Below are 26,751 nucleotides of genomic sequence, written 5' to 3'. Positions count from 1 at the left end.
TGCGCTGGTTGCTTGATTCAATTTGAGTTCATTATGATCAACGAACTAAAAAACCAAAAATTTCAAAAAAAAATTACCAATAAAACTAATAAATTAAAACATTAGACCAGCAAAACTAACAGAATAAAACATTAAAAAAATAAGCCGACATAATTAAAGCTGAACGACCTCAGTGCCCAAAATCTACCAAAAGTTTTCGAATATATCAAAAAAACAATAATAGCGTGGGTACTGTATTGGCCATGTGTAAAAGTAAGTAGCTGCTTATAATTTTTTTGATATATTCGAAAAATTTTGGTAGATTTTGGGCACTGAGGTTGTTAAGCTTTAATTATGTCGGCTTATTTTTTAAATGTTTTATTCTATTAGTTTTGCTGGTAATTTTTTTTTGAAATTTTCGGCTTTTTAGTTCGGTGATCATAATGAACTCAAATTGCATCAAGCAACCAGCGCATCTGGCGTAGAGGTAACACATGCTTAAGACGACTAAGGCGTGTGGTCGAATCCAGCCCGAACCTGTTTTTTTTCACACTAGAAGTTTTCTGCTTTTTTAGGCAATCGTCCACCTCTTTATTCTTTCGGCTTCGTTCACATTGCACGGACAGTTATTTAAAGATTCAGCTTTCTTCTAGTTTCTGAAGGCCATTAGTGGAATTAATTGATGTATAATTTATTTTCAAAATTTTGTTGCATTTTCTGAAAATTTCTTTAATACAAATTTCATAAATAAAGTTTAACAATTTTTTTTATCAATAATTTTTGTCATTGCCGATTAATGAACACGGGATTATTACGCATGTGATTATTGTTTTCGCAATTAGCAGTGTTGGGTTGCTACCGCTACGTAATTTTTGTTCCGATGCAAGTTTAACGATCATGGATATTTAATAGCGTGGGTACTGTATTGGCCGTGTGTAAAAGTAAGTAGCTGCTTAAATATCCATGCAGTGGTACACTGACCATGCAACGGGTAGAAAACATACTGATTACCATTTGACCATTCTGTGAACAAAGTTTTTTACGAGAAAAAAAGACTAGTACGCCATTGCATTACCCTTATTTATCGCAAGGGTAATAATGCAACGATTGACTCAAAAATAAACAATTCTTCCTCCAAATCAAGTTCACTTAAAGAGAACTGTCCACTATTCCCTTAAAAAGTGTCTGAATAGCTAAAATTGACAGTTTTATCTACCATAAGACAACTTTTTGGAATTTGAAGCCCTTCGATTTTTCATTGAGGCAGTAAAATCAATTGAAAAAAATCACCCAATGCCATTTTCCTATGTTCCTTTGTTATCTGACCTTTCTTTGAGTTAGTCAAGATCGACAAAAAATCACACAAAGCCAAAGTTCAATCCAGTCACTGCGTGAAATAATCGCAACAAAAAACGGAACAGAGAACTTTATTACCATTTTGTTATATTAACTCGTCAAAAGGATGCTTTCGAAAATACGAATTGCCACTGAAGCTTATTTAATTACATCAAATGTATTTAAATTATAAGCTACACAAATTAAGAGAGAAATAGCCAATTTTATTTCATACAAAAACTGAAGTTTATTCACACTAATTGAAATACTGGGATATGAGATTAAATTCGAATGAAAAATTTATACAGCCATTTATTGTGAACACGCTGTGGTAGAAAGAGATAGAAACATTAGCCCTAAAATTTTTACCTTTGCAAAAAGAAAATAGTTCACACTATTTTAGAAAGAAATTTTTTCGTGTATCAAGTGAGTCGAAACAAACTTTTTTAAACTGCACTTAAACTTTTCTAATTGCAGATTCTGTTTTATCGCCGATTCTTTTACGAAACATTTGCTGGTGCGACTTTGGTGATAGGCGAATCAATCGACTCGTCCTCAGCCAACACGAGTTTGCCCAAGTAAAGTCCTTCCGGCTCAGTAGCCGGATGCACTTTGTTCACCTCTTCAATACACGCCTCAATAGTCTCCGGCTGCTGCTGGGGAGTATTGCCAGCTTCAGTTGTTATCGGTGAAGCTGCGATCGATTCCAGTTCGTTCAGGTTCTTTTCAATTGTGCTCTGTTTAATTATGTTTATCCCTTCAGCGAACGACACGCGTCGGCTTCTGTTCGCTTCTTCGCTCGGCTCAGCCAACGACTCTCCTTCATCCGATTCCATTTTAGACTCCGAACTCACGTTCGGAGTTTTCTCTTCACAAGTCGTGGGCTCCAGCGACTCCTGTTCGTTTGTGGGAGGGGTGAACTTGATAACTGGTTCGGGTTTCATATCTCCGTTTGGTTGCTCTGCTTGGAAACTGGGCGTAACAGTTTCGTTTTTCTGCATCGAATCTTCTCTTTTTGGTTGTTCACGTCTAAATCAACAATGCTATGATAATCAAATGATATATCTGATATTATGTGATGAAATGTAAGAACACTGAACAAACTGATCGCATCAAGTTCAATATTAGTTGTCCAATAACAGACCTAACACCGAACCGCACTAGCAGTTTTGTATGGCAATATAACCAGAAAATACAACAAGAATCACAATCATAAAATAATCAGGATTCAAGCAACTTCACTCTTATATAAAACCTTTAATCAGAATACAGGGAATGTATGTCAGCTCTGTTTCCACAGACAAAATGCTTTGTGGAAAGGGTTGAAAATTAATTCACGCCGTCAAATTTGATGACCACTCATTCGCAGTGGCTGGGTTGCACTTGGCAAGTACGCATTTCTGGAAGGTAGAAGTTAAATAGAATGCAAACACCTTAGTGGTATTTGTATCAAAACCAGATCAACGGATTAGGTGTATTGGCAAGACATTGATTTTACTATTACAGAAATACAACAAAATCTTTGACCACATTTGGAAATTTAGATTGAGAAAAGCAAGCAAACACTCGATTAATCATATGAACCTCATTAAATATTAACTTGAATGCGGCTCCTTTTACAAATTGAAAAGCTTTTAAGGCAAGGAGTTAAACAGTATACTTTAGTCCTCCCAAAATTAGTATCCATATCTATTCTATTTTCGGTGTCAGGACTATTTGCCCCAGGACAACTGGCCCTATGCCAACTTGCCCTATACTAAACTGCCCCATATGAAAACTTGTCCTATGCCAACTTGCCCCATATGACAACTTGTCCTATGCCGTTTTGTCCCAAAATTAACACTTCTAGTTAATTATTTGATGTTCAAATCGATTAACGTATAGGACCAGCAAGTGCTAATGGTAAACTGAACTCTTTTTGCAATAACAGGGGAAACTGACTCAAAATCGTTTAAATTAAGCCTCAGAAATCATCTAAGCCATAACTTTTGTCAATTTAACGCGAAATTGTGACAAAAATCCGCAATTAACGCTATTGAAACAGAACAAAACACTAACAAGAGTCCTCGTATCAGGGCGAAGCCCTGAAAGTTCCGACTGCCTTTTACCGTTTATGGAGCAGTAATAACATAAACAACATAAAAAATTAAATGAAATAAAATAAATAAAAAACTTTTTTTTCTAAAATTTGAAAATTTTTCGATGAAAATCATCCCCCCACACGCCATATAAAGTACAAAGCAATAGATTTCGCTCCTTGTAACAAATCAATTATGGCAAATAGGCTTCTTTCAACCAATTTGGAACGATTTCTAGGATGGATTAAATCTCCGCTTACGCGTTAATGGCGCGAAATATATCGCGCGTTAATTGTCCCAAATTGGTCAAAATGGCAATCTTTAAACCCTCATAACTTTACGAAAAATGATCACAAGTAAAATATCTTTTCAGATTTGAGCTCATGACAACAATACCTTTTAAATGGTATTAAAAAAATCCGTCAAAAATGACTAGTTGAAAAGTCGAAATTTGTCTGAAAAAAACGCACCCCGAGCACAAATATTCCGTTACTTTCGTATCAAAAGTCGGAACAACAAGCAGTTTCGACAGAATCATGGCGGGCACTAATTTATAAACACTATTTCTCTCGTGCCGACTGTGAGCGCAGCGGAGCAAGCATATTCTACTTGCCAATGCCTTCTTGTTACAAATTGTCGTTTGTTACGAATTATCGCCTGATACGAATTGTAGCCTGTTACGAATCGTCGCCCTACTCCTTTTCTTTTTTTTTAAAAAACCTCCTTTTTTGTAAAGCATTCGGTAATAAAACTGTGTTCTGTACTACACATTTGCAACAAAACCACTTCGTCCAGATGGTTCTAGCAAAATATCATCACAAAAAGATCCTCCGCATGCAGTAGTTCACATGATTCTATTATGATCTATCAAGCAATCTTTGATACCAATTATCAACGTTAGAAAGTTTATACTATACGAAAGTTGTAAAATTTATGAATTGCCTCGAGTTATGCAAGAGCTTGACAAAACTACCAATGAGCGATAACAAAGTCCAACCTTTTAGAACTCAATGACCCAAAATTAGCAGTGATATAGCACATCAAAAGTAGTAAAGCGATTGAAGACTAGATTCAAAATATCACTGGCAAAAAACTATCAACAAATATGCTATGCTGCGCAGCGCAAACACAATTGAATGAATTCGGGTCATTATTGAAATCTCAAAAACTTTATGAAAAACGATCACACATAGTATTTCAACACGTACGCTGAGCGGAGATTCGCACTACTTGTGATAAATGACAAACATAACAAGGTAAGCTAGCCGAAAGAAAAACAGACGAAGCACAAATATTCCGTTACTTTCGTATCGAAAGTCGGAACAACAAGACTGCTCGTATCAGGGTTAAGCCCTGAATGTTCCGACCGCCTTTAAAGTTTTATGGAGCAGTAATAACATTAAAAAATTAAATGTAATTAAATAATATGATTTTTTTCTTAAATTTGAAATTTTTATGAAAATCATCACCCCACACGCCATTTAAAGTACAAAAAGATGATCACAGGTAAAATATCTTTTCAAGTTTAAGCTCAGGACAACAATACCGTTCGAATGATATAAAAAAATTCCGTCAAAAATGGCTAGTTAAAAGTCGAAATTAGTCTGAAGAAAAAAACCCACCCCGAGCACAAATATTCCGTTACTTTCGTATCGAAAGTCGGAACAATAATTTTGTTTTGCGTCTTTGTTAAAATCTTTTCTGTGTAAAACTACAACTTAACTATTATGAGTCAACTTATTGTCTTGTGGGGCAAGTTGGTGTAGGACAAGATGGGCTGGGCAAATTAACTTGGGGCAAAATGACATGTAACCCTATTTTACAACTGTTTTTAACCCCCAATTTGCTGAATAATTAGCGCTGAATTTGAATGCTTCATCATGCGAAGTTGCTTGAAGTATTTAACCTCTCTGAATCCACGCCTCGAAAGTAAGGATAATCTATTTCGCTTTAAATAGTTTTCTCTTAATTCTTTCAGCGAAAAGCTGACCATTAAATCATACTTAAAACCCAAAGAGACCGAGAAACTACATTTCTTATTAGCTCTTATCTAGATAGAGGAATACACAAACGAAGATAAATACGAAGCGAGAGTACCCGTTTTCCCCAGAGATAAATTCTCCAACTCATTGAAATTAGGAGCTTATTAAACAACTATTGAAATTTTTCAGCAAATTAGCAAACATTTCAATCTGTTTTAAGACAAAATCAAAAAAAAAAACAGAAGGGAATATAACCCGATTAAATCGGAACGTGCAGAAAATGAAACAGTCTCAGTAAACAACTGTCGAAATCGGAAAAACAAATCGACTTTCGAAAAAATATCCACGAGATGAAAATGTAGGAAGGTAAGAAACATTCAATAAGATGACCAAAGTAAAAGAAGCGTAAATCTGAATAATAATTACATCAGAGCTGCCATTAGCTGATAACAAAACTCGCTATCAGAAAACAGCAGAAAAATTGACTAAAATAGATTTTCTAACCAATTGACTGTTTCTAAACGACTCAAAAAGCAACAAACAATTTGTACTTTGCTGAATAATTTATTGAAAAAATCTGCTGCTGCGATAGAACCTGCGATCGGAGAAACATGGCATTGCAAGCTAGCAGACATATATTGAAATGAAATCCACTATGTAAAAAATGTCGTTATTTTGACACTTTTTAAATATATTTTTTTGACTGTTTGTCTCAAAGGACGCTCAATTTGAGAAAAAGACTTACAGAAACACAACCGCCGGTGTTAAATAAGCATTCAGAAACAACTATCGAGAAAAAATTTTAGTCCGCTCCCCACTCCGAAAACATATAAAAAGGATAAAAATTTTTTTTTTTCCTTTCAAAAGTCTCAAATACAGAAGACTCAGCGAAAAAATCATAGGCCCATACCATAAAGACCGAATAAAGCTCAACAGAAAAAAAGAAAGTAAAAAAAAACAATTACTGAATTTGCAAATTAAAGAAACTTAGCAAATGAATCACCAATAATTACCATGAAAATTGTTTAGAGCACAAGAAAATTAGGTAAAGTTGCAAGTAAGCCGACAAAACATGAGCAGAACACCGTTAGGCTAAAACTGTTGTAGTCCTGAAATTTTCAAACCAGGTGAAAACCAAACCTAGACTTTTAGACGTCCCAGCACACATTACCTCTACGAAGGAAACTAAAATCGGAAAACTAGAACGCTTGAATTTATTACCAGCCAAGCTATTAAAAGATTCAACTGATTATGTTAAGCTAGCTTTAAAACTCCAAAAAAGTCTTAAATCCGATTCGAAGACGCTAACTAAGTGCAAGCGTAAATATCTGGAAAAAAGAGCTTAGCCAACAGACAAATGGAAAAGTGTAACAAAATAAGAAAACAATCAAAAGATTGATTGAAAATTGTTGCACATTTTCAAATACTGTTGCCTATTTTTCAAAATTTATTTCAAATACTGTTTATGATTAGCACTTTTTCTAACATAACCATTTAAAGAAAATTAACTCCATAGGCAATTTTCTGATTTCTGCTGCAAAATCAGAAGTTTACAGTCTACTTTCGAAACAAAAAGTGGATCATGTTTTTCAAGACCTTTGCTGTTTGAGAGTCGAGCTTGCCTTCCTTTTAACAAAACAAATATACTGAACTTAAAAAGGAACACAAGTCAAACTTAAGACTGTCTTCTGAAGAAAAACTGAAAAACCATCACGCCCTATACGTATGACTTCTAGTTTTTTAACACTTGACTAACCTGTGTCAAGAACCATACCAAACTTCAAAAAGTCAAGATTGTATGATAGTCAACTTGCTTTAACCACTTGGATAAAACTGGATTAATTTTTTATTCCGTTGGAAAATAAAAAACTGATCCACCCCTTTTGAAAACTGAAATGCAAAAAAAGGCCAAGCGGATTTTTGCACCACTTGCGACACCACGCAAATAAAACCAATCAAGTTAGCAGATTTAAAATGAAATGAAAGCCACGTCGATGAATTATTTAGAGAAAAAAGCAACAACAAAACTTTTTAAAGTTTGTCTGGAATGACGTTGAATTTCAGAAAAAATTATCGAGCAGCAACTAAGCCAAAGAAGAAGGTTAAATTCCCGTACAGTAAAAAACAAGGTCATCGAAAAAATATTAGGTGCTTGATTTGTACAGTTTTCCGCTCTGCTTCTTCCGGAAACGGAAAACAACTGAAAATATCCCTACATTTCATATCGAAACAAATAAGGTCAAAATAAATCACATAAAAAAACAAGAAACTACTAAAACAGATTTTGTAAAATTGCAAAACAAGAAAAATCAATACAACCAGAACACAAAAGACAATTGGCAAAGTATAAAAGAAAACTTCTACTAATGCGTTTATTGTTTGTTTTCTTTTTTGTGGCGGGGTTGGACATGCGGTGAGCGCGAAAGAGCTCATCGCATGATAAAATCCAGCAAAAAAATTCCAGCATTCAGGTGAGCGCATTCTGAATTGCATTCCTGCTACTTAATGAAAGATGGTATGTTTTTCCACGCCATTCGATCAAAGCAGCCAGTTTGTTCGAAGCTTCAGGTCCCGTTCAACACAATCGATCCGAGTGCAATTTTTTTGCAAGTTTGGCCTGAAATCAAATATTTGTCTTATTCAAGTTAACCTTTAAACCTGGTTTTTGTAAAGCCTTGTTGCAAGTATTAACTGCTCAATGAACTGGGATTTCGTTTCAACCGATATCACAAGATCATCTGCATATCCCAGGGTACCGTAGAACGAATATGTTTCGTAGCCCTTTCCATTACTTTTATAATTAATACTTGGCTAAGTGCAGATCCATCTTCTTAAGGACTTCAAAGAGCCCAGCAGGTCCAGACTTCATAAAACACAATATCATGTCTGAAGTTAGCCCTGTTGGTCGTGGGATTATCTTATTTCTCATTTTTGTCAGTGCCGATGCCACCTCCTGGATAGTAAATTCCTCCGATGGGCCAGCCACTGGGGGATATCTTGCCTGTCAAACGGACTTATCTCAATAAAAAAGATTTGAGAAAAAGCTTTGCCGCTGCGAGAGAACATTTTCGTCACAATTCAGAAACTTCCCTCCACATTTAACAAAGTTTGCTAAAACCGCATCCTCTTATCAATTTTCAATTGCTTGGCGAGGCGGAAAGTTTTGAGTCCTGTCTCCGTTTTTGAGAGATCTTGACACCAGTTCTGGCTTGATTCTTTTTAAGCTTCAACAAGTAGACGTTTCACGACAGTGCTCTGTCTCCGATATATCACTCGGTCTCTTCCATTTCCAGACATCAGCCACTTTCCTAACAAAACTATTTTCTTTTTAACTCCTTCGCCGATTTTTTCGTTCCACTACCATGTTCTTTTTCTCGCTGGTTTTCTGGTTATTTCACCACACACTTTTGTAGTTTTTTCTACAAAGGTTGATTAAAAACGTTTCCCGTTCGCCTGTTTTTGATTATTCTCTAGCTTTTTTCTGATTGATTCTTTGCACTTGATTTGATTTTCTCTTTCATTTAATTTCCACGATTTTATTCTTCTATCTAGTTTTGACTTATGGCGGTTCAGGGGAACTTCAAGATAGATATCACGCCAAACAAGTCTGTGAGTACCTTATTCTAGGCCCTTGATATCCTCAAAATTTCCTCTGCGACAATCGTGTTGGAATGAAATCAGTTTGGTTGGAATTTTCTCTACTGTTGAGTAACCATCATCAAAGCATTTTTAAACAGTCTTTTGGTTGGCTAGATTTTGTGATTGATAGAAAATGAGAAGCCTGAGAACTTCTGAGTTTCGAGTTCCAAAGCAGAATAGTCCAAAATAACAATGTATAAAAACATTCAAACGAAAAAAAAAAGTTGATTGAAAATTGTTGCACATTTTCCAAGTTTCAAAAGAATAATCCAAACACTATTCATGATTGGCACGTTTTTTGTGCCACTTTGAGAAAACTGGATCATAGCATTTTCTAATTCCGCCAGAGACTCAGAATGTTTCAGTCCCATTTTGGAAACGAAGTCATTTTCGTTTCTCGTTCCCTTTTTCAAGTTAGCTGTTCGATACTCGAGTTTGCCTTCAATTAATTTGCCTTCAGTCACACCGCAAAAAGCCAATTTTTAGCGTGAACAAAGTTGAAGTCTTTTTCATCGAAAAAACACAAATCAGAAACGCTTATTCAAGTGGAAAAAACTTCAGTCCATTAAAATCTAATAGACTTCCCTTGAAACACTTATATATCTTATGAATTTATTATGAAAAATTTTTCCTTTCCTTTTTTTAAATTTCAACTTTTTTCTTGCGCTTTCAAAACCAATTCTCGCAAATTTTACAGTTTTTTTTTTACCTGACCATGCTTTATAGAGTCTATTTCGTGTTGCAACTGGATTTTTTCTGTGATAAGTTATCCATATAACACCTTAGACTTAGATAGTACATTCAAATCATTAACAATTAATAAATCGGATCTACTTAACAATCTCCCTCCCCCCTATTGTACCTACTAAAGAATCTCTCCCCCCCTTCAAGAAAGGGGGGAGATTGTTAAGTAGATCCAATAAATCTAGCAGAAATTCACTTATGCTAGCAATGCCCGCTGGCTGCTTAATTAAATTTTCAAAGACTTTGCTTTCCATAACATCAAAAAATGAACTGAGGATCTTTGCATTCAAAAAATCAAAATTCAAGTCGCCACATATGATGACAGGACAAAGTTAAAATATAACGTTTCTTAATTTTTATCTAATTCGTAAAGAAAGAAAACTTCGACTGCTTCTGGGAGATTGCATGTTTCATGTATACAAATTATATCTGGTGGTGAGTCAAAACTAGATACAAGTGCTTCCATTTCTTCATGGTATTTACACTTAAATAAGGTATACGAGATCTGACTTTAGAATAAAAGGTTTAGGAATTGTCGGGTGAGCTAATGGTTGATATTGTTTGACAAAACAACTTTCTATTTTCCCAATTGAGTTGCTGGCCTCTAAAACAAACCTCTGTTACATTGGACAGTGTTTCGAAGAAACTATTGAAATTTTTGCGCTCGGGTGGTTTTTTTTTCAGACACATTTCGACTTAACGTAACTTTACAAGAAAAATTGAAAGATATTCCAACTGTGATTGATTTTGCAAAGTTTTGAGGATTTGAAATTAGCAAAATTGGGATACTTAAAGCGCGGCATTTACCAATTTTCTTTTAAAACGTATGTTATTGGGCATTAAAATCAAAATCCATATAGAATTCAGGCAAGCTAATTAGTCCACATAACGCTAGACTAGATGCAATCAACCAGAATCTAGAATTTTCTCGGTGGATGCAGATTTTTGAGAATTCAAAAATTTCGTCTACTTGTTTTTTAGGTCGATCAAATTGATTCTCTGAGCTCATATAAATTAATGAACCAGTTATTTTTTATAAGATAAATAGTATGTTACGTGTTTCATAGTTTCATATTTAAATGAATAGTTTCATATTCAAAAAATGTCATGTTTCATAGATTAAGAAATACCAGTAGCGAATTCAACTCCCATGACAACCCAAAGCGTTCCCCTAAGGCAAAATTTGAAGGCATCCGATTTTGGTTGACCGACCCTAAAATTTTACTAAAGACATCTATGGCGCCAACATGTACTTACTTTGAGGGAGCAGCGCGCGGTTCAGAAAAACTTAGAAACGTCATTCTACGTCCCCGGTCAAAATGAGGTCTTTTTACTTCCCCTGGTCAAATGAAACTTTTAAATTTATGCTGAGAGGTACTCGCCCACTGTAACCTCATTTTTCTCATGTTTTCAAGGTAAGCAGTCAAGTAACTGGTTGCAAATCCTTGCTTAACACAGAGTATCTAGCATGGAGCAATTGCAGTAAGAAGTTCAAAATTTTCTTGAATATGGAGGAACAAATAAAAGACATGCTAATATCTGGGCCCATATATACCATTTGCCTTAAACTCACTTTCGCTTTGTAGGCTCAGAACACTTCTGCCAATAACAGTAAAGAGAATGTGGAGCGTGTTAACACAAGCGATGAACAAGTTAAAAGGATTTTGTCAACTTGCCTAGCAAAAATGGGGATTTTCTGACCAATTGACGGTTTCTAAACCACTCAAAAAGCAACAAACAATTTGTATTTCGTTGAATAATTTATTGAAAAAATCTGCGGCTGCAATAGAACCTGCGATCGGAGAAACATGGCATTGCAAGCTAGCAGACATATATTGAAATGAAATCCACTATGTAAAAAATGTCGTTATTTTGACACTTTTCAAATATATTTTTTTGACTGTTTGGCTCAAAGGACGCTCAATTTGAGAAAAATACTTACCGAAACACAACCGCCGGTGTTAAATAAGCATTCAGAAACAACTATCGAGAAAAAATTTTAGTCAGCTCCCCACTCCGAAAACACAAAAAAGGATAAAAACTTATTTTTCCTTTCAAAAGTCTCAAAATCAGAAGACTCAGCGAATAAATCATAGGCCCATACCATAAAGACCGAATAAAGCTCAACAGAAAAAAAGAAAGTAAAAAAAAACAATTACTGAATTTGCAAATTAAAGAAACTTAGCAAATAAATCACCAATAATTACCATGAAAATTATTTAGAGCACAAGAAAAATAGGTAAAGTTGCAAGTAAGCCGACAAAACATGAGCAATACACCGTTAGGCTAAAACTGTTGTAGTCCTGAAATTTTCAAACCAGGTGGAAACCAAACCTAGACTTTTAGACGTCCCAGCACACATTACCTCTACGAAGGAAACTAAAATCGGAAAACTAGAACGCTTGAATTTATTACCAGCCAAGCTATTAAAAGATTCAACTGATTATGTTAAGCTAGCTTTAAAACTCCAAAAAAGTCTTAAATCCGATTCGAAGACGCTAACTAAGTGCAAGCGTAAATATCTGGAAAAAAGAGCTTAGCCAACAGACAAATGGAAAAGTGTAACAAAATAAGAAAACAATCAAAAGATTGATTGAAAATTGTTGCACATTTTCAAATACTGTTGCCTATTTTTCAAAATTTATTTCAAATACTGTTTATGATTAGCACTTTTTCTAACATAACCATTTAAAGAAAATTAACTCCATAGGCAATTTTCTGATTTCTGCTGCAAAATCAGAAGTTTACAGTCTACTTTCGAAACAAAAAGTGGATCATGTTTTTCAAGGCCTTTGCTGTTTGAGAGTCGAGCTTGCCTTCCTTTTAACAAAACAAATATACTGAACTTAAAAAGGAACACAAGTCAAACTTAAGACTGTCTTCTGAAGAAAAACTGAAAAACCATCACGCCCTATACGTATGACTTCTAGTTTTTTAACACTTGACTAACCTGTGTCAAGAACCATACCAAACTTCAAAAAGTCAAGATTGTATGATAGTCAACTTGCTTTAACCACTTGGATAAAACTGGATTAATTTTTTATTCCGTTGGAAAATAAAAAACTGATCCACTCCTTTTAAAAACTGAAATGCAAAAAGAGGCCAAGCGGATTTTTGCACCACTTGCGACACCACGCAAACAAAACCAATCAAGTTAGAAGATTTAAAATGAAATGAAAGCCACTATGTCGATGGATTATTTAGAGAAAAAAACAACAAAACTTTTTAAAGTTTGTCTGGAATGACGTTGAATTTCAGAAAAAATTATCGAACAGAAATTAAGCCAAAGAAGAAGGCTAAATTCCCGTACAGTAAAAAATCAAGGTCATCGAAAAAATATTAGGTGCTTGATTTGTACAGTTTTCCGCTCTGCTCCTTCCGGACACGGAAAACAACTGAAAATCTTCTTACATTTCATATCGAAACAAATGAGGTCAAATTAAATCACATAAAAAAAAACAAGAAACTACAAGAACAGATTTTGTAAAATGCAAAACACAAGAAAAATTAATCCAACCAGAACGCAAAAGACAATTGGCAAAGTATAAAAGAAAACTTCTACTACTAATGCGTTTATTGTTTGTTTTCTTTTTTGTGGCGGGGTTGGACATGCGGTGAGCGCGAAAGAGCTCATCGCATGACAAATTCCAGCAAAAAAATTCCAGCATTCAGGTGAGCGCATTCTGAATTGCATTCCTGCTACTTAATGAAAGATGGTATGTTTTTCCACGCCATTCGATCAAAGCAGCCAGTTTGTTCGAAGCTTCAGGTCCCGTTCAACACAATCGATCCGAGTGCAATTTTTTTGAGGAAAGCAAGTTTTGCCTGAAATCAAATATTTGTCTTATTCAAGTTGATCTTTAAACCTAGTTTTTGTAAAGCCTTGTTGCAAGTATTAACTTCTCCATGAACTGGGATTTCGTTTCAACCGATATCACAAGATCATCTGCATATCCCAGGGTACCGTAGACCGAATATTTTTCGTAGCCCTTTCCATTACTTTTATAATTAACCCTTGACTCAGTGCAGATCCATCTTCTCAAGGTTTCAAAGAGCCCAGCAGGTCCACATTTCATAACACACAATATCATGTCTGAAGTGAGCCTTGTTGGTCGTGGGTTTTCTTATTTCTCATTTCTCTCAGTGCCGGTGCCACCTCCTGGATAGTAAATTCCTCCGATGGGCCAGCCACTGGGGGATATCTTGCCTGTCAAACGGACTTATCTCAATAAAAAAGATTTGAAAAAAAGCTTTGCCGCTGCGAGAGAACATTTTCGTCACAATTCAGGAACTTCCCTCCACATTTAACAAAGTTTGCTAAAACCGCATCCTCTTATCAATTTTCAATTGCTTGGCGAGGCGGAAAGTTTTGAGTCCTGTCTCCGTTTTTGAGAGATCTTGACACCAGTTCTGGCTTGATTCTTTTTAAGCTTCAACAAGTAGACGTTTCACGACAGTGCTCTGTCTCCGATATATCACTCGGTCTCTTCCATTTCCAGACATCAGCCACTTTCCTAACAAAACTATTTTCTTTTTAACTCCTTCGCCGATTTTTTCGTTCCACTACCATGTTCTTTTTCTCGCTGGTTTTCTGGTTATTTCACCACACACTTTTGTAGTTTTTTCTACAAAGGTTGATTAAAAACTTTTCCCGTTCGCCTGTTTTTGATTATTCTCTAGCTTTTTTCTGATTGATTCTTTGCACTTGATTTGATTTTCTCTTTCATTTAATTTCCACGATTTTATTCTTCTATCTAGTTTTGACTTATTGCGGTTCAGGGTAACTTCAAGATAGATATCACACCAAACAAGTCTGTGAGTACCTTATTCTAGGCCCTTGATATCCTCAAAATTTTGACACAGCTTCTCTGCGACAATCGTGTTGGAATGAAATCAGTTTGGTTGGAATTTTCTCTACTGTTGAGTAACCATCATCAAAGCATTTTTAAACAGTCTTTTGGTTGGCTAGATTTTGTGATTGATAGAAAATGAGAAGCCTGAGAACTTCTGAGTTTCGAGTTCCAAAGCAGAATAGTCCAAAATAACAAGGTATAAAAACATTCAAACGAAAAAAAAAAGTTGATTGAAAATTGTTGCACATTTTCCAAGTTTCAAAAGAATAATCCAAACACTATTCATGATTGGCACGTTTTTTGTGCCACTTTGAGAAAACTGGATCATAGCATTTTCTAATTCCGCCAGAGACTCAGAATGTTTCAGTCCCATTTTTGCAACGAAGTCATTCTCGTTTTTCGTTCCCTTTTTCATGTTAGCTGTTCGATAGTGGAGTTTGCCTTCAATTAATTTGCCTTCAGTCAAACCGCAAAAAGCCAATTTTTAGCGTGAACAAAGTTGAATTCTTTTTCATCAAAAAAACATAAATCAGAAACGCTTATACAAGTGGAAAAAACTTCACTTCATTAAAATCTAATAGACTTCCCTTGAAACACTTATATATCTTATGAATTTATTATGAAAAATTTTTCCTTTCTTTTTTTTGAATTTCAACTTTTTTCTTGCACTTTCAAAACCAATTCTCGCAAATTTTACAGTTTTTTTTTACCTGACAACTTTCTATTTTCCCAATTGAGTTGCTGGCCTCTCTAAAACAAACCTCTGTTACATTGGACAGTGTTTCGAAGAAAGTATCAAAATTTTTGCGCTCGGGTGGTTTTTTTTCAGACACATTTCGACTTAACGTAACTTTACAAGAAAAACTGAAAGATATTCCAACTGTGATTGATTTTGCAAAGTATTGAGGATTTAAAATTAGCAAAATTGGGATACTTAAAGCGCGGTATTTACCAATTTTCTTTTAAAACGTATGTTATTGGGCATTAAAATCAAAATCCATATAGAATTCAGGCAAGCTAATTAGTCCACATAACGCTAGACTAGATGCAATCAACCAGAATCTAGAATTTTCTCGGTGGATGCAGATTTTTGAGAATTCAAAAATTTCGTCTACTTGTTTTTTAGGTCGATCAAATTGATTCTCTGAGCTCATATAAATTAATGAACCAGTTATTTTTTATAAGATAAATAGTATGTTACGTGTTTCATAGTTTCATATTTAAATGAATAGTTTCATATTCAAAAAATGTCATGTTTCATAGATTAAGAAGAACCAGTAGCGAAATCAACTCCCATGACAACCCAAAGGGTTCCCCTATGGCAATATTTGAAGGCATCTGATTTTGGTTGACTGACCCTAAAATTTTACTAAAGACACCTATGGCGCCAACATATACTTACTTTGAGGGGGCAGCGCGCGGTTCAGAAAAACTTAGACACGTCATTCTACGTCCACCGGTCAAAAGGAGGTCTTTTTACTTCCCCTGGTCAAATGAAACTTTTAAAATTATGTTGAGAGGTACTCGCCCACTGTAACCTCATTTTTCTCATATTTTCAAGGTAAGCAGTCAAGTAACTGGTTGCAAATCCTTGCTTAACACAGAGTATCTAGCATGGAGCAATTGCAGTAAGAAGTTCAAAACTTTCTTAAATATGGAGGAACAAATAAAAGACATGCTAATATCTGGGCCCATATATACCATTTACCTTAAACTCACTTTCGCTTTGTAGGCTCAGAGCACTTCTGCCAATAACAGTAAAGAGAATGTGGAGCGTGTTAACACAAGCGATGAACAATTAAATGGATTTTGTCAACATGCCTAGCACAAACGGGGATTGTTCGAAGAGCACGCTTAACAAATTTAGCAACGCTTTTAGAAAAATACTCGAAATGTTCAATTCATTTCATGCTCGCTTGGTACAAACAGTGAACAGATGTAGAAATGAAACGGTGGCCATTTGAATTTTTAATTTAGCAAAATCGGTTTTACTTCAGCCACTTAGCGAATCAAGAAAATTAAATGCTATTAGTTATTAAAAAGAGAAATTTCTTTTTTTTAGATTTTGCTGAAAAACTTCAACCAGAAAACTTTTATTTGATTTGGGTCTCAAACCATTTCCAAAAAGAGCAAGAAATTAGAACAAGATGATGTTTTAGTTGTTGGTATGTGATTTAGAATAACAGAACAGAGGTGATAAGTCGTTTAACAAAAAACAAAGCACATTTGTGCTGTTAGCTAATTTGGTCTGAAAGGAACGAGACAGTACTACGAGAGGACTACTTAATTGATACAGAGTTTGCCATGAAAGAACTGAAGAGGGAAAACGGATATTGAAACTGAAGACGAGTATATATGTAGGAAATTTCAAAAGTATAAACGCTAATGCACGTTAACTGACTGGGAAGGAAATGACTTCTGAAGAATCTGAAAAGAATACCGTACAACTAACCTTTCGTCTTCATTTAAATTACAAATTGAGATTTACAGCTCCAGCACATATCTGAAAAGTGATGATAAATGCGCAATTCAAAATAGTACAAGCGTTTTCAACTACTTATTCAAGAGTAAAATATTTGTTTTACGTCTAAATAAAAACGGGGTTAAAACTAAACAAGGTATAAACGGATAATAAAAACCATGTGACCAAATTACAGAGAGCGGAAAATTGTTATCTTCAGGATATTATTTTGGTATAACAGAAAATCTAAGTTGGCGGTCAAACAAACTGGTACGGAAAAGAAGACTTCCAATTTATTATTTATTTAATTTAGCTGAAATCGCCACAAGGTTTCAAGACAACAAATTTTTTTCCAATAAATATGGTACTGACCAACCAATTATTGAATGAGAGGATAAACTGTCTGCTTGAAGGAGTTTTTTCCAATAGCAGCAAAAAGATTTTGGAACTCTTTGTTGTTTTCTCTCTTCTAACAAGATCTAAATAACAGTAGGAAGCTCAAGGGAAAACAGACAGTAACACAGTTTGTTGTAAACAATCAATAGCTAATGCAGCTTGTGCAACTATATAATTGCAAATGAAAGAAAATATATGGTGCTATTTTTCTTTTCTCTTCCAATGAAGGAACGAACAGACGAGCACACTAGGAGGAGCGTAGGCTAATTGCCTCTGATGTCTTTGCCTAGTGGAACGAGTGAGAGCCATCAGTCTTTTACGCCTGCGCATTTCTCAAACAAGGTCCCAGGCGGGACTCAATAAATATTAGGAGTCATCTTCATAAGATGTGAAACGATCCAGCCATGCTGTCATTGCTTTAAACTCCACAGCTCATTAGCATAATTGAATCGCGCGATTTGCATAATCAGTTAACTTGATAATGGTTGAAGGAATCCTTATTTTTCCGGCCAAAAAATTGGGCATTCCAGATTGTCAAAAAAATAGGTACTTTTTCTTTGACTTCAGAAAATAGAATTTAAGACCCATGAATCTAATTAGACCAACGTGTTTTTTTCAAACAATATTTAAGGGTAAGATATTTCCATATATACTTTCAGAAGGAAAGAAGGTAAATCCAAAATAAACTAATATCTCTTATTTTAAAAATAATTAAATTTACTTTTCTCAATTCAAGTGCAAAAAAAAATACAGATGCGAAGCCGAGCTTCGCACAACTTGCGATAGTAGTAGATGTTGGAGCTGAAGTGGGGGGGGGGGGGGGGGGGGAGGTGGAAGACCCCTATGTATTAAGATAGGGAATAGAGCATCCGGTCTTCCAGCTATGTATTAAGATTGGGTATAGAGTCTACAATGTATTAAGATAGGGAATACCGATGGTAAGGTTTTATGGTTTGTGTGATGGTAAGATAATGGTAAGAAAAACGTAATTTTTTTGGTTTTTGTGCGAAAATGTCTAATTTTTTCACAAAAATCTGGGCGCGCGTTACCTAATTGGGAACAATTAATTGTTAATTACGTGTAGATTGTAGAAATAAGATTATGTATTTAGTTTTTTTGGTGCATGGTGAGTCAATGGTAAGAGTTTTTGTGCAAAAACTTGGAATTTTTATCAAAAAAATGTTTTCGAAAAAATTCAAAACACGATAAGGTTAGCTATTATTTGACCTAATTTATTAAATAATCTTACTTTCTATCTAACTGAAACAATGCTGAAACTTACTGAAATTTCGAAAAAATGCAAATTTTTTGAGAAAAAATTGCAAAAATTTCAAGTATTTGGAAAAAATTGCAAAAATTTCAAGTATTTGGAAAAAATTGCAAAATTTTCAAGTATTTGGAAAAAATTGCAGAAATCTCATAATTTTGGCTAATGTATTGATGCTTTTGATCTAATTTTAAACATACTTTTACGTATAAATTTTAAAAATAAGCTAAGACTGTATGTTAATTGGCATTATGTAGAGACAATGATACAAAATTTTGAATAAAAAAATGACTTTTTCAACAATTTTTTCTCAAAATATTGAAATACGATGAAGTTTACCTTAATTTGAGCTAAATATTTGGTTATACAATGCTCTAAACACTGAAAAGAAGGTTCATAGTAGCAGAATCAATATTGAAACTTCCGGAAAACAGTGAAATTAGTCGTAATTTTCGAGAAGGTAAAATAAAAATTAATCAAATTTACATGAAATTTTCCATTTCGAACCTTTACTTTGGTTTTTAACTGTTTTTTTTTGTCCAGTTCAGGGATTATTTTTAGGAATCTCAATTCAAATGAACATTAAGGGTAATATCCTATGAAATTTCTAAATCAAACTCCATGATTCAACTCCTCCTCATTTTTTTCTCATTGAATTACCCAAATTTGTACAAAAATTACAACTTGTGAGAAATTTTTCAAGTTAAAAATTAGAAATTTCTGATTATTGATAAAAAAATGAACAGTTTATTGCTAAAGTTGTTTAAAAGGGGATAAATGTTTCTTAAAAATTTATTCGATATTGGCTCAAATTCAACAAAAACTTCTTCATAACTGATGATTATCTCTCTGTTGCTTCTGCAACATAACTTTCAAGATTTTCCGTAGAATTTTTCCATGTTTTAAAGTTATTCTTGCTTTCTGTTTAAAACATGTTTTCGCTATTGAACACACTTTACTAGAAAATTTAGTCAAAACTGGAGAATTTAGGAGGAAAATAGTATCAATTGAACGAACAATTTGCTAGCAGAGATGAAATTAGAACTGATACCGTATGATTATTACATTAAAAAAGGTTAATATCTTCCTCGAGGTTCCCCTGTTCAGTTGCTATTGTAAACTATTTAAGCAAAAATACAAATTTTGGAATCATTAACTATCACTTTTCTTGCAAAATAGTTATCAACTCGCTTTTTTTTCTTAATTTTTGACGGATATTTTCTCAAAAATGTCCAAGTGAGAAAGAATTGGTGCTAGTTAAAGCATTCAAAAATATATGTACACAATGAGAATATAAAGGTGTATTTTTACGATCTAAGAACAAATTAGGAGCAGCTCTATTAGTTATAATCTGAAAATCTCCGGAAATACGCAAGAGAACCTAGTTCCTAACATCTACAATATAAAAACTTCTGAAAGAGCGAGTCTCAAAGAATTGATTTAGCAAAGCAAAGCAAGGAGCAAACTGGAACAATTGTGTAATTTTCCAATTTTTATTAAGAAAGAAACTCTATGTAGTAAAAATGAAGTAATGTATTGTATATAGTGTTGTATATTCTATGTAGTATTGTGTAGCAAGGAAAAGTAGATCTTGAAAGCAAGTTTTCGATTTATGCTTTATGTATCTTCTTCCAAAAGATGTCGAATTGGGTTTGCTTTTCAAAAATTATCTTCAAAACATTTGATCTTTCATATAAAGTACCAAATATATCAAATGATAACAATTTTTTCTAATGAATTACGGATAAATATAAGACTTTGAGAATTTTTATGTCGGATTTTTTCTCAAGATATACTTTATAAGCTAAATTTTAGTAAAGGTATCTCAAATCTCTTAAGGATTAAATTGAGTTTCTATCTCATTTTAGCATTTTCTCAGTTTCTGCTTCATCTACTATCTACCAAATGAATCCAATTTGAGCAAATTTTTACTTGAAAATTGAATTTTAGATGGAAAAATGTATCGTTTCAACGAACGATCAATAATCCGAAGCTGAATTAATACCATAAACCCTTTACTAAAAAGCTTTAAAGGATTTTCTGAAGCTCATAACTGTATAATGCTGTTTTAAATCTGAATTTCTATTTTAGACTAAATTTTTAGTTGGAATGATGTATATCATTATCTTGAAACTTTCAAAGTTTAGCAAAGTATACATTTTTCCAGGTCATTTATCAATTTCTTTTCTGAAATCATCAAAAAATCAATAGAAAAACATTATTCTTAATCAGTCAAACCACATTATCTGCTTAAAAAGCTCTGCTCTATGAACACTTTTACAAGCACTAAACAAGGAAAACTTTAAAATAGCAACTACAAAAAACCTTTCAATTAGTTGATGTTTTCCAAATATCCAAGTTTTACAATTTCTAGGCGAATACTTAAATACTCATTAGCATATGCTATGCACTTTACTACAAATTTATCACAACAAATCTCCGCAAGCTGGCAACCAAGGGAGTTTTTACTGTTGATTAAAAGTTTTCGGATCGAGTTCCATGGAAAGCTTCACGACGATTTGAACTCGATTTTTGCTGTATTTAACATCAATCGAAACCTTTGAATAAAAAAATAAATGACAGTTCAGGTAATGTAATGAAAACACTGTATAATTACTGACTAGATTTGTTACAATTGCTGAGACTTTTCAGATTCAGTAAAAACTAATAATCATAGTAATTTCTAAGTTTTTCAAAAAAAACTTGAAAATTTTACCTTTTCCTGAAGTGTGTTTGGAGTCTGTTGAGCACATAATTTAATATTATGCTGAGAATGCTTCTTCTTGAAATGATTAGCGAGTTCCTCGCTGCTATAAGTATAAAAATTACAGTTAGAACACTTCAAAACACCACATGTTCTACGATGTCTTGATGCATCTTTGTGAGTGTAATCCCTGCCACATTCAAGACATGCAAGTCTTTCGTTTCTATTGAGTGAAGGCATCTCAATAGTAATGAAAAATTAAATGGGAGATTTAAAATGTACCAAATTTTTAGATAAGGTGAGTTGAATAGCCTCAAAAAATGAATAAAAGTAAATAAAAACAGCAAACTTATTAACCAATTGTTTTTAACGAGAAAGAAAATCAGAATGGATATGCTATTTAGCCTAGCTGAAATAAAAATCATCCAATCTAACCATGGAATTTGTAAAAGTATCAACCAATCAGAATCGAGCATTAACTACAAGGAAACTTTATCTTTTCTGATATCAACCAATCAGAATTGAGCTTCAATAGTCATGTAATTTTCAACAAGTTCAAGTCAACCTATCAGAATTGAGCTTCAAAAGTCATGAAATTTTCGAGAAATTTAATGTCAACCAATCAGAGTTGAGCTCTTCTTCTCATGAATTTTTCAACAATTTCTTTAAAATTTGTAGATTTTGAGGATACTTTCACAGACATTATTTGTGTTAATAACCAATCAGAATGAAGTAATCACAGATTTTGAACACTTTGTAGATCAGAACCAGACTATGATTATGAAACTTCTTAATCAATAAATTTTATTGAATTTTTCCAACATAACTAAGATTTGAAGTTTGATAAATGAGATTTCTTGTCTAGTTTATATTCTTTTTTCGATATTCAATTCAAATTTGAAATTTCGATCGAATTTTTTCGATTTGTTCTATTTCTAACCAGTGAAAAAAGAAATTATTAAAAAATACGTTTTTATCGTTTTCTTTTTGGTATATTGTAGTATAAACAACCGGAAGTCTATTAAATTTGAATAAACGATCAAAAGATATTCTGACAAATCTGGATTTTGTATTTTTATCAAATTCAAAACAGTAATCGAATTGATGTTTCTTATCTCCAATTTCTGTTTCATAGGCTCTTCCATTGCTTTGTTTTTTTACTGATCGACCACCCAATCTGAGTTAACTCTTCTAAATAAAAACATTGTTGATAAATCTGACAGTACTCTTTTTTTTGTAATATCCTCTCCATCTTTGTAACAAAACTATTGAACTTTCTGTGTTTCTATACAAATTAAAACTAATACAATCTCCATCAACTTCATCTGTCCACCACTCTTGTAGTTTTTTGTAGAAGTTCAATTTTAAAATCTGATAAATGTTCAATTCAGACATTGAAAACGCTTTTGATGGAAACATTTTTCTTACTGAAATATATGAAGAAACTTAAAAAACTCGAATTGTTTTATCATTTTTAAAGTTTTTTGAAATAACAGTTACCGTAAATATTTTTTAATTATTTAGAGTCTAATTAGTTTCAAGGAAATTCATGTAGCCAATAAAAACCTCAAACTAAGGCAGAAAAAAATTGAAAACAACCAATGAAATTCAAAAAATCTAAAAAAAATAATGATAATGTTTTCAACTATATATACATTCTTTTTTGTAATTTTCTTAAATTGAGGCAAAATTTAGCTAATCTTTGATGAAAACAGTTAATAAATAAATTTATCTGTAATTTCATAAATAAATACTGGAAAATCATTTCATAATTGGTTAGTGTTTTATGTCAATTTCGATAAAATTGTATGTTTTGTCTGACTTTTCCTCAGATATTATAGCTCTAAATACACACTTTAGTGAGAAAAAATAGTTTTGAACCAATAATATCTCAATTACCAAACATGTAAAACATCATAAAGCTTTACTGAGGTTTACAATTATCAACAAACATAAAGTCTCCCAATATTTGGGACAGTTATTTGAATTCATTCAAAGTATAGTTGACATATGCAACTTGCTTCAAGTCTTTATTTTCCTTTGCAGTGAAGAGTCGAATCTGAATGTAGGGTGGCTTGCTCACGTTGTACTTCTTGATTGTGACACACACCCTCCTCATGTTGTACATTGCTATTTCATATACTCTATTACAGATGTCGAGCTCCTGATCCATAGTTGATTCTCTGCCAGATTTGGCTTCATATATAGGTACGAGTCCAAGATTTTCAGCTTCGTGAATAATAGTATTCCGTATTGCGGATATTGCTTCGCCTTCTTTTTCACTAAGATAGACTTGTTGAGACATTTCAAATTGTCCCAAATCATTTATTTTTAATAGTTGAAAGCACGGTTCCAAGCATATTTTTCCCTTGTAGGATTTTTGAAATCAAACAAATCTCCCAATTCTTTTTTGATTTTTTGAAAATTCAATATAGTTGGAATTATCAACTTTTCTCGAGTACATTTTGAAGAACAAACTGATCAGATGAGGAGAAATGAGAGAAATGACTTTGAGTTTAAATGAAAATGGAAGTAAGCAGTATGAGTCATCGCCATTTCCATATATGGAAGTAGTACCAAATATGGAAGGATTTCACTATATGGAAGCTGCGTAGGCGTTACTACTACTATAAAACTCCACCATTTTCTGCAAAAATGATTTTTCCCAATGGCAGCTGCTATGTGTCAAGCTCTTCCTAGCTTTTATTCAGATTATAATAGTAAATCATTGTTTATTTCTGTTTCCAACGATTTTTACGAAAAATACATAGTAACCCAAGATTATTGCGTTTCTACTCACGATTCTTTCTGTTCCTAGGGAAATTGCAAATTTCATATAATTTTAATTGGAACTTCCCTTAGCCAAATTCTTCAGAGATTAGACAAATATCAATACATATATCAAGAAATTGATTGTCTTTACACTTTGTACAAACACAGATTCTTTTTGAGTATTGTCACATCAAGTGGGGAAGTCTTCAATCAGCTTAGTTGTGGAGTGCAGCATAATTTACGATGGAAAGGAGCAGAAAAAACACCAAGCGTACCAAGGAAACGACTTGTTCGCAAAAAGTTCAAAAAACATTATCTAAGTTCTAATCAAAAACTTGCATCTACGCAAACTCTTGGGTCAGCATTTTTAGACAGAATTCGTAAAGTACAAAACTCAAAATATGAACATGATTTGTTAAAAATAATTGACTGTTTTATTGATGGTTATGGATTTGTAAATAGTGATCATGCCATTTATTCAATAAAAAAACTTCTGATAATCCATCTATTTTCTCTCATATGTTTACAAAGTTACCATTAATTACCGAAACCAAAATAACCGTTGTCAAAAACATTTGCAAAAAATTTTTTCAAACATGTAAGAAAGATGTAATATTTCTTTTGATTTTCAAAAAGTTGCAAAAAACATTTCAATTTTTTTAACAAGTTGTAAAAAGTGTTTCAATTTTTCTTGACATAATGCGAAAAATGTTTCAACTTTTTTGAGAAGATGCGAAAAGTGTTTTATTTTTTTAACAAGATGCGAAAAATGTTTCACTTTTTCACTACAAATGCGAAAAATGTTTCACTTTTTTCGACAAAATGCGAAAAGTGTTTTACTTTTTTCGATAAAATGCGAAAAGTGTTTCAATTTTTTCGACAAAATGCGAAAAGCGTTTTACTTTTTTCGATAAAACGCGAAAAGTGTTTCAATTTTTTCTACACAAGGCTAAAAGTGTGTTCATCGATGAGGTAACTTTTTACTTGTGTACAGTTTTTCTAGTGTTTTTCCGAATTTTTGTACAAAAATTAATCAAATTTTTTAACATGTGTGCGAGTTCGGAGCACTTAACTAAGTTCTAATTGTTTTTCAATGGTTTACCTTGAACCTCTCATCTATTCTCATAATTAAAATGAAATTGAAGAAATTAATTACAGAAAACGAAGTCAAAACCAAACAACTTTTATTTACAAAAACATTTAATCAAAGAGCTGTCGAGCAGCAGAAGAGTTCTGGAGGTTCTCTATAGAACGCAGAGCTGGACGAGGTTCCATTGCTGGTGGTTGTTGTGGAACTGGAGGCGTCATTGTTTCTGAGAAACCCTCATCTTCATCTATTGTGATGGGGTTTTCGACTGATCCTTCCTCCTCCCAAGGAAAGAGGAAGTCGTCGACTGGTTGAGCCACAAATCTTGAGTCCGGAATCTCGGGATAGTTCATTCCCACATGCTCAGACACTTCCGCCATCATTTGCATGGTTCCAAGTTGGTTTTCTGTGATGGGAACTTGCATCATATGATGCTCGCTGAAATCCCTTCGCATCACTTCCACCATGTGCCAGACTTGGATTGGGATGTCCATTCGAACCAGAAAAACTCCAGAGACTGTTTCTCGCACTTGAATTTGTACTAGATCAGGCGAAAATTCTACAGAGTACATGAGATTGCTGTTTTGCACTGAGAAGATCATTTTGAGCAATAAGATGACTAAAAGAGCAAAAACAAAAAAAGAACTGAGAGGAGGGGGAACCTTAAAAAAAAAATAAGTTGAAATTAGGATGTTTAGAGCTGAGAGAGGAGGTAGTGGACGGTGGTTTAGTTGAAAATGATATGATTTTTAGTTAGTAGTGAGGGGTATCTTCAACTGGAATGTGTAGGTTCAACCTATCAGAATGGATTTTCCTTATTTGGATTGTAGCTGTGTCCAATCACATTTCATTTTCCTTTTATCGATTTTTTATAGAAAACTCGGGTCCAATCGGAAACAAAGCTCCATTTTGATTATTGTCGTTTCCAATCATAAAAATGTTCATTTTTGTTCAAGTTGTTGTATCCAATCAGAGGATCCTTTTAAGGTTTTCAGTCTTCCAAATAAGTAAAAATATACACAAAAGCAATCGCAAAAATTAATGACCAAAAATTGTTTGCTGTAAAAATAAGAAATATTGCCGATACAAGTAACAAAAGAAGGAAAATTAATAAAAGTAGCATCTCTGCAATTTTTTCATTTCTGATCAGGAACTTGCGTCTACTCAGACTCTTGAATCAGATTTTTTGGAAAGGATTCGAAAAGTTCAAAACTCAAAGTATGAGACTGATTTGTTGAAAATTGTTGATTGTTTTATTGATGGTTTTGGTACCGTAAATCTAATATCAATTTTTCTATTAATAATTAAAAATTTGTTAATAAAAATCTTGTCAAAATTGTTTTTATTTAAGTCAAAAGTTTTTTCGCAAGATGCAAATTTTGGTTTGATTTTTTCAACACGTTTGCAAAAATTTAATTTAACTTTTTTACAAGATGCAAAAACTGTTTTGATTT

At 33.4% G+C, this 26,751-nt stretch overlaps 1 protein-coding gene across 1 annotated transcript in view; it reads right to left on the bottom strand.

Annotated features, from left to right (window-relative positions):
• Nucleotides 1-1,408: 1,408 nt before the first annotated feature.
• The window catches only part of LOC134844431 (resistance to inhibitors of cholinesterase protein 3-like), a 46,866-nt gene continuing 21,523 nt past the window's right edge, over nucleotides 1,409-26,751 (bottom strand). Inside the window, exon 4 of the mRNA XM_063861112.1 lies at nucleotides 1,409-2,343. Within this exon, the coding sequence (XP_063717182.1) occupies nucleotides 1,815-2,343 (529 nt within the window). The 3' untranslated portion in view covers nucleotides 1,409-1,814. The remainder of the gene's footprint in view (nucleotides 2,344-26,751) is intronic.

Source organism: Symsagittifera roscoffensis, chromosome 1 (assembly GCF_963678635.1).
Source record: "Symsagittifera roscoffensis chromosome 1, txSymRosc1.1, whole genome shotgun sequence".
NCBI classification, from domain to species: domain Eukaryota; kingdom Metazoa; phylum Xenacoelomorpha; order Acoela; family Convolutidae; genus Symsagittifera; species Symsagittifera roscoffensis.
This window is presented reverse-complemented; position numbering and strand designations above follow the sequence as displayed.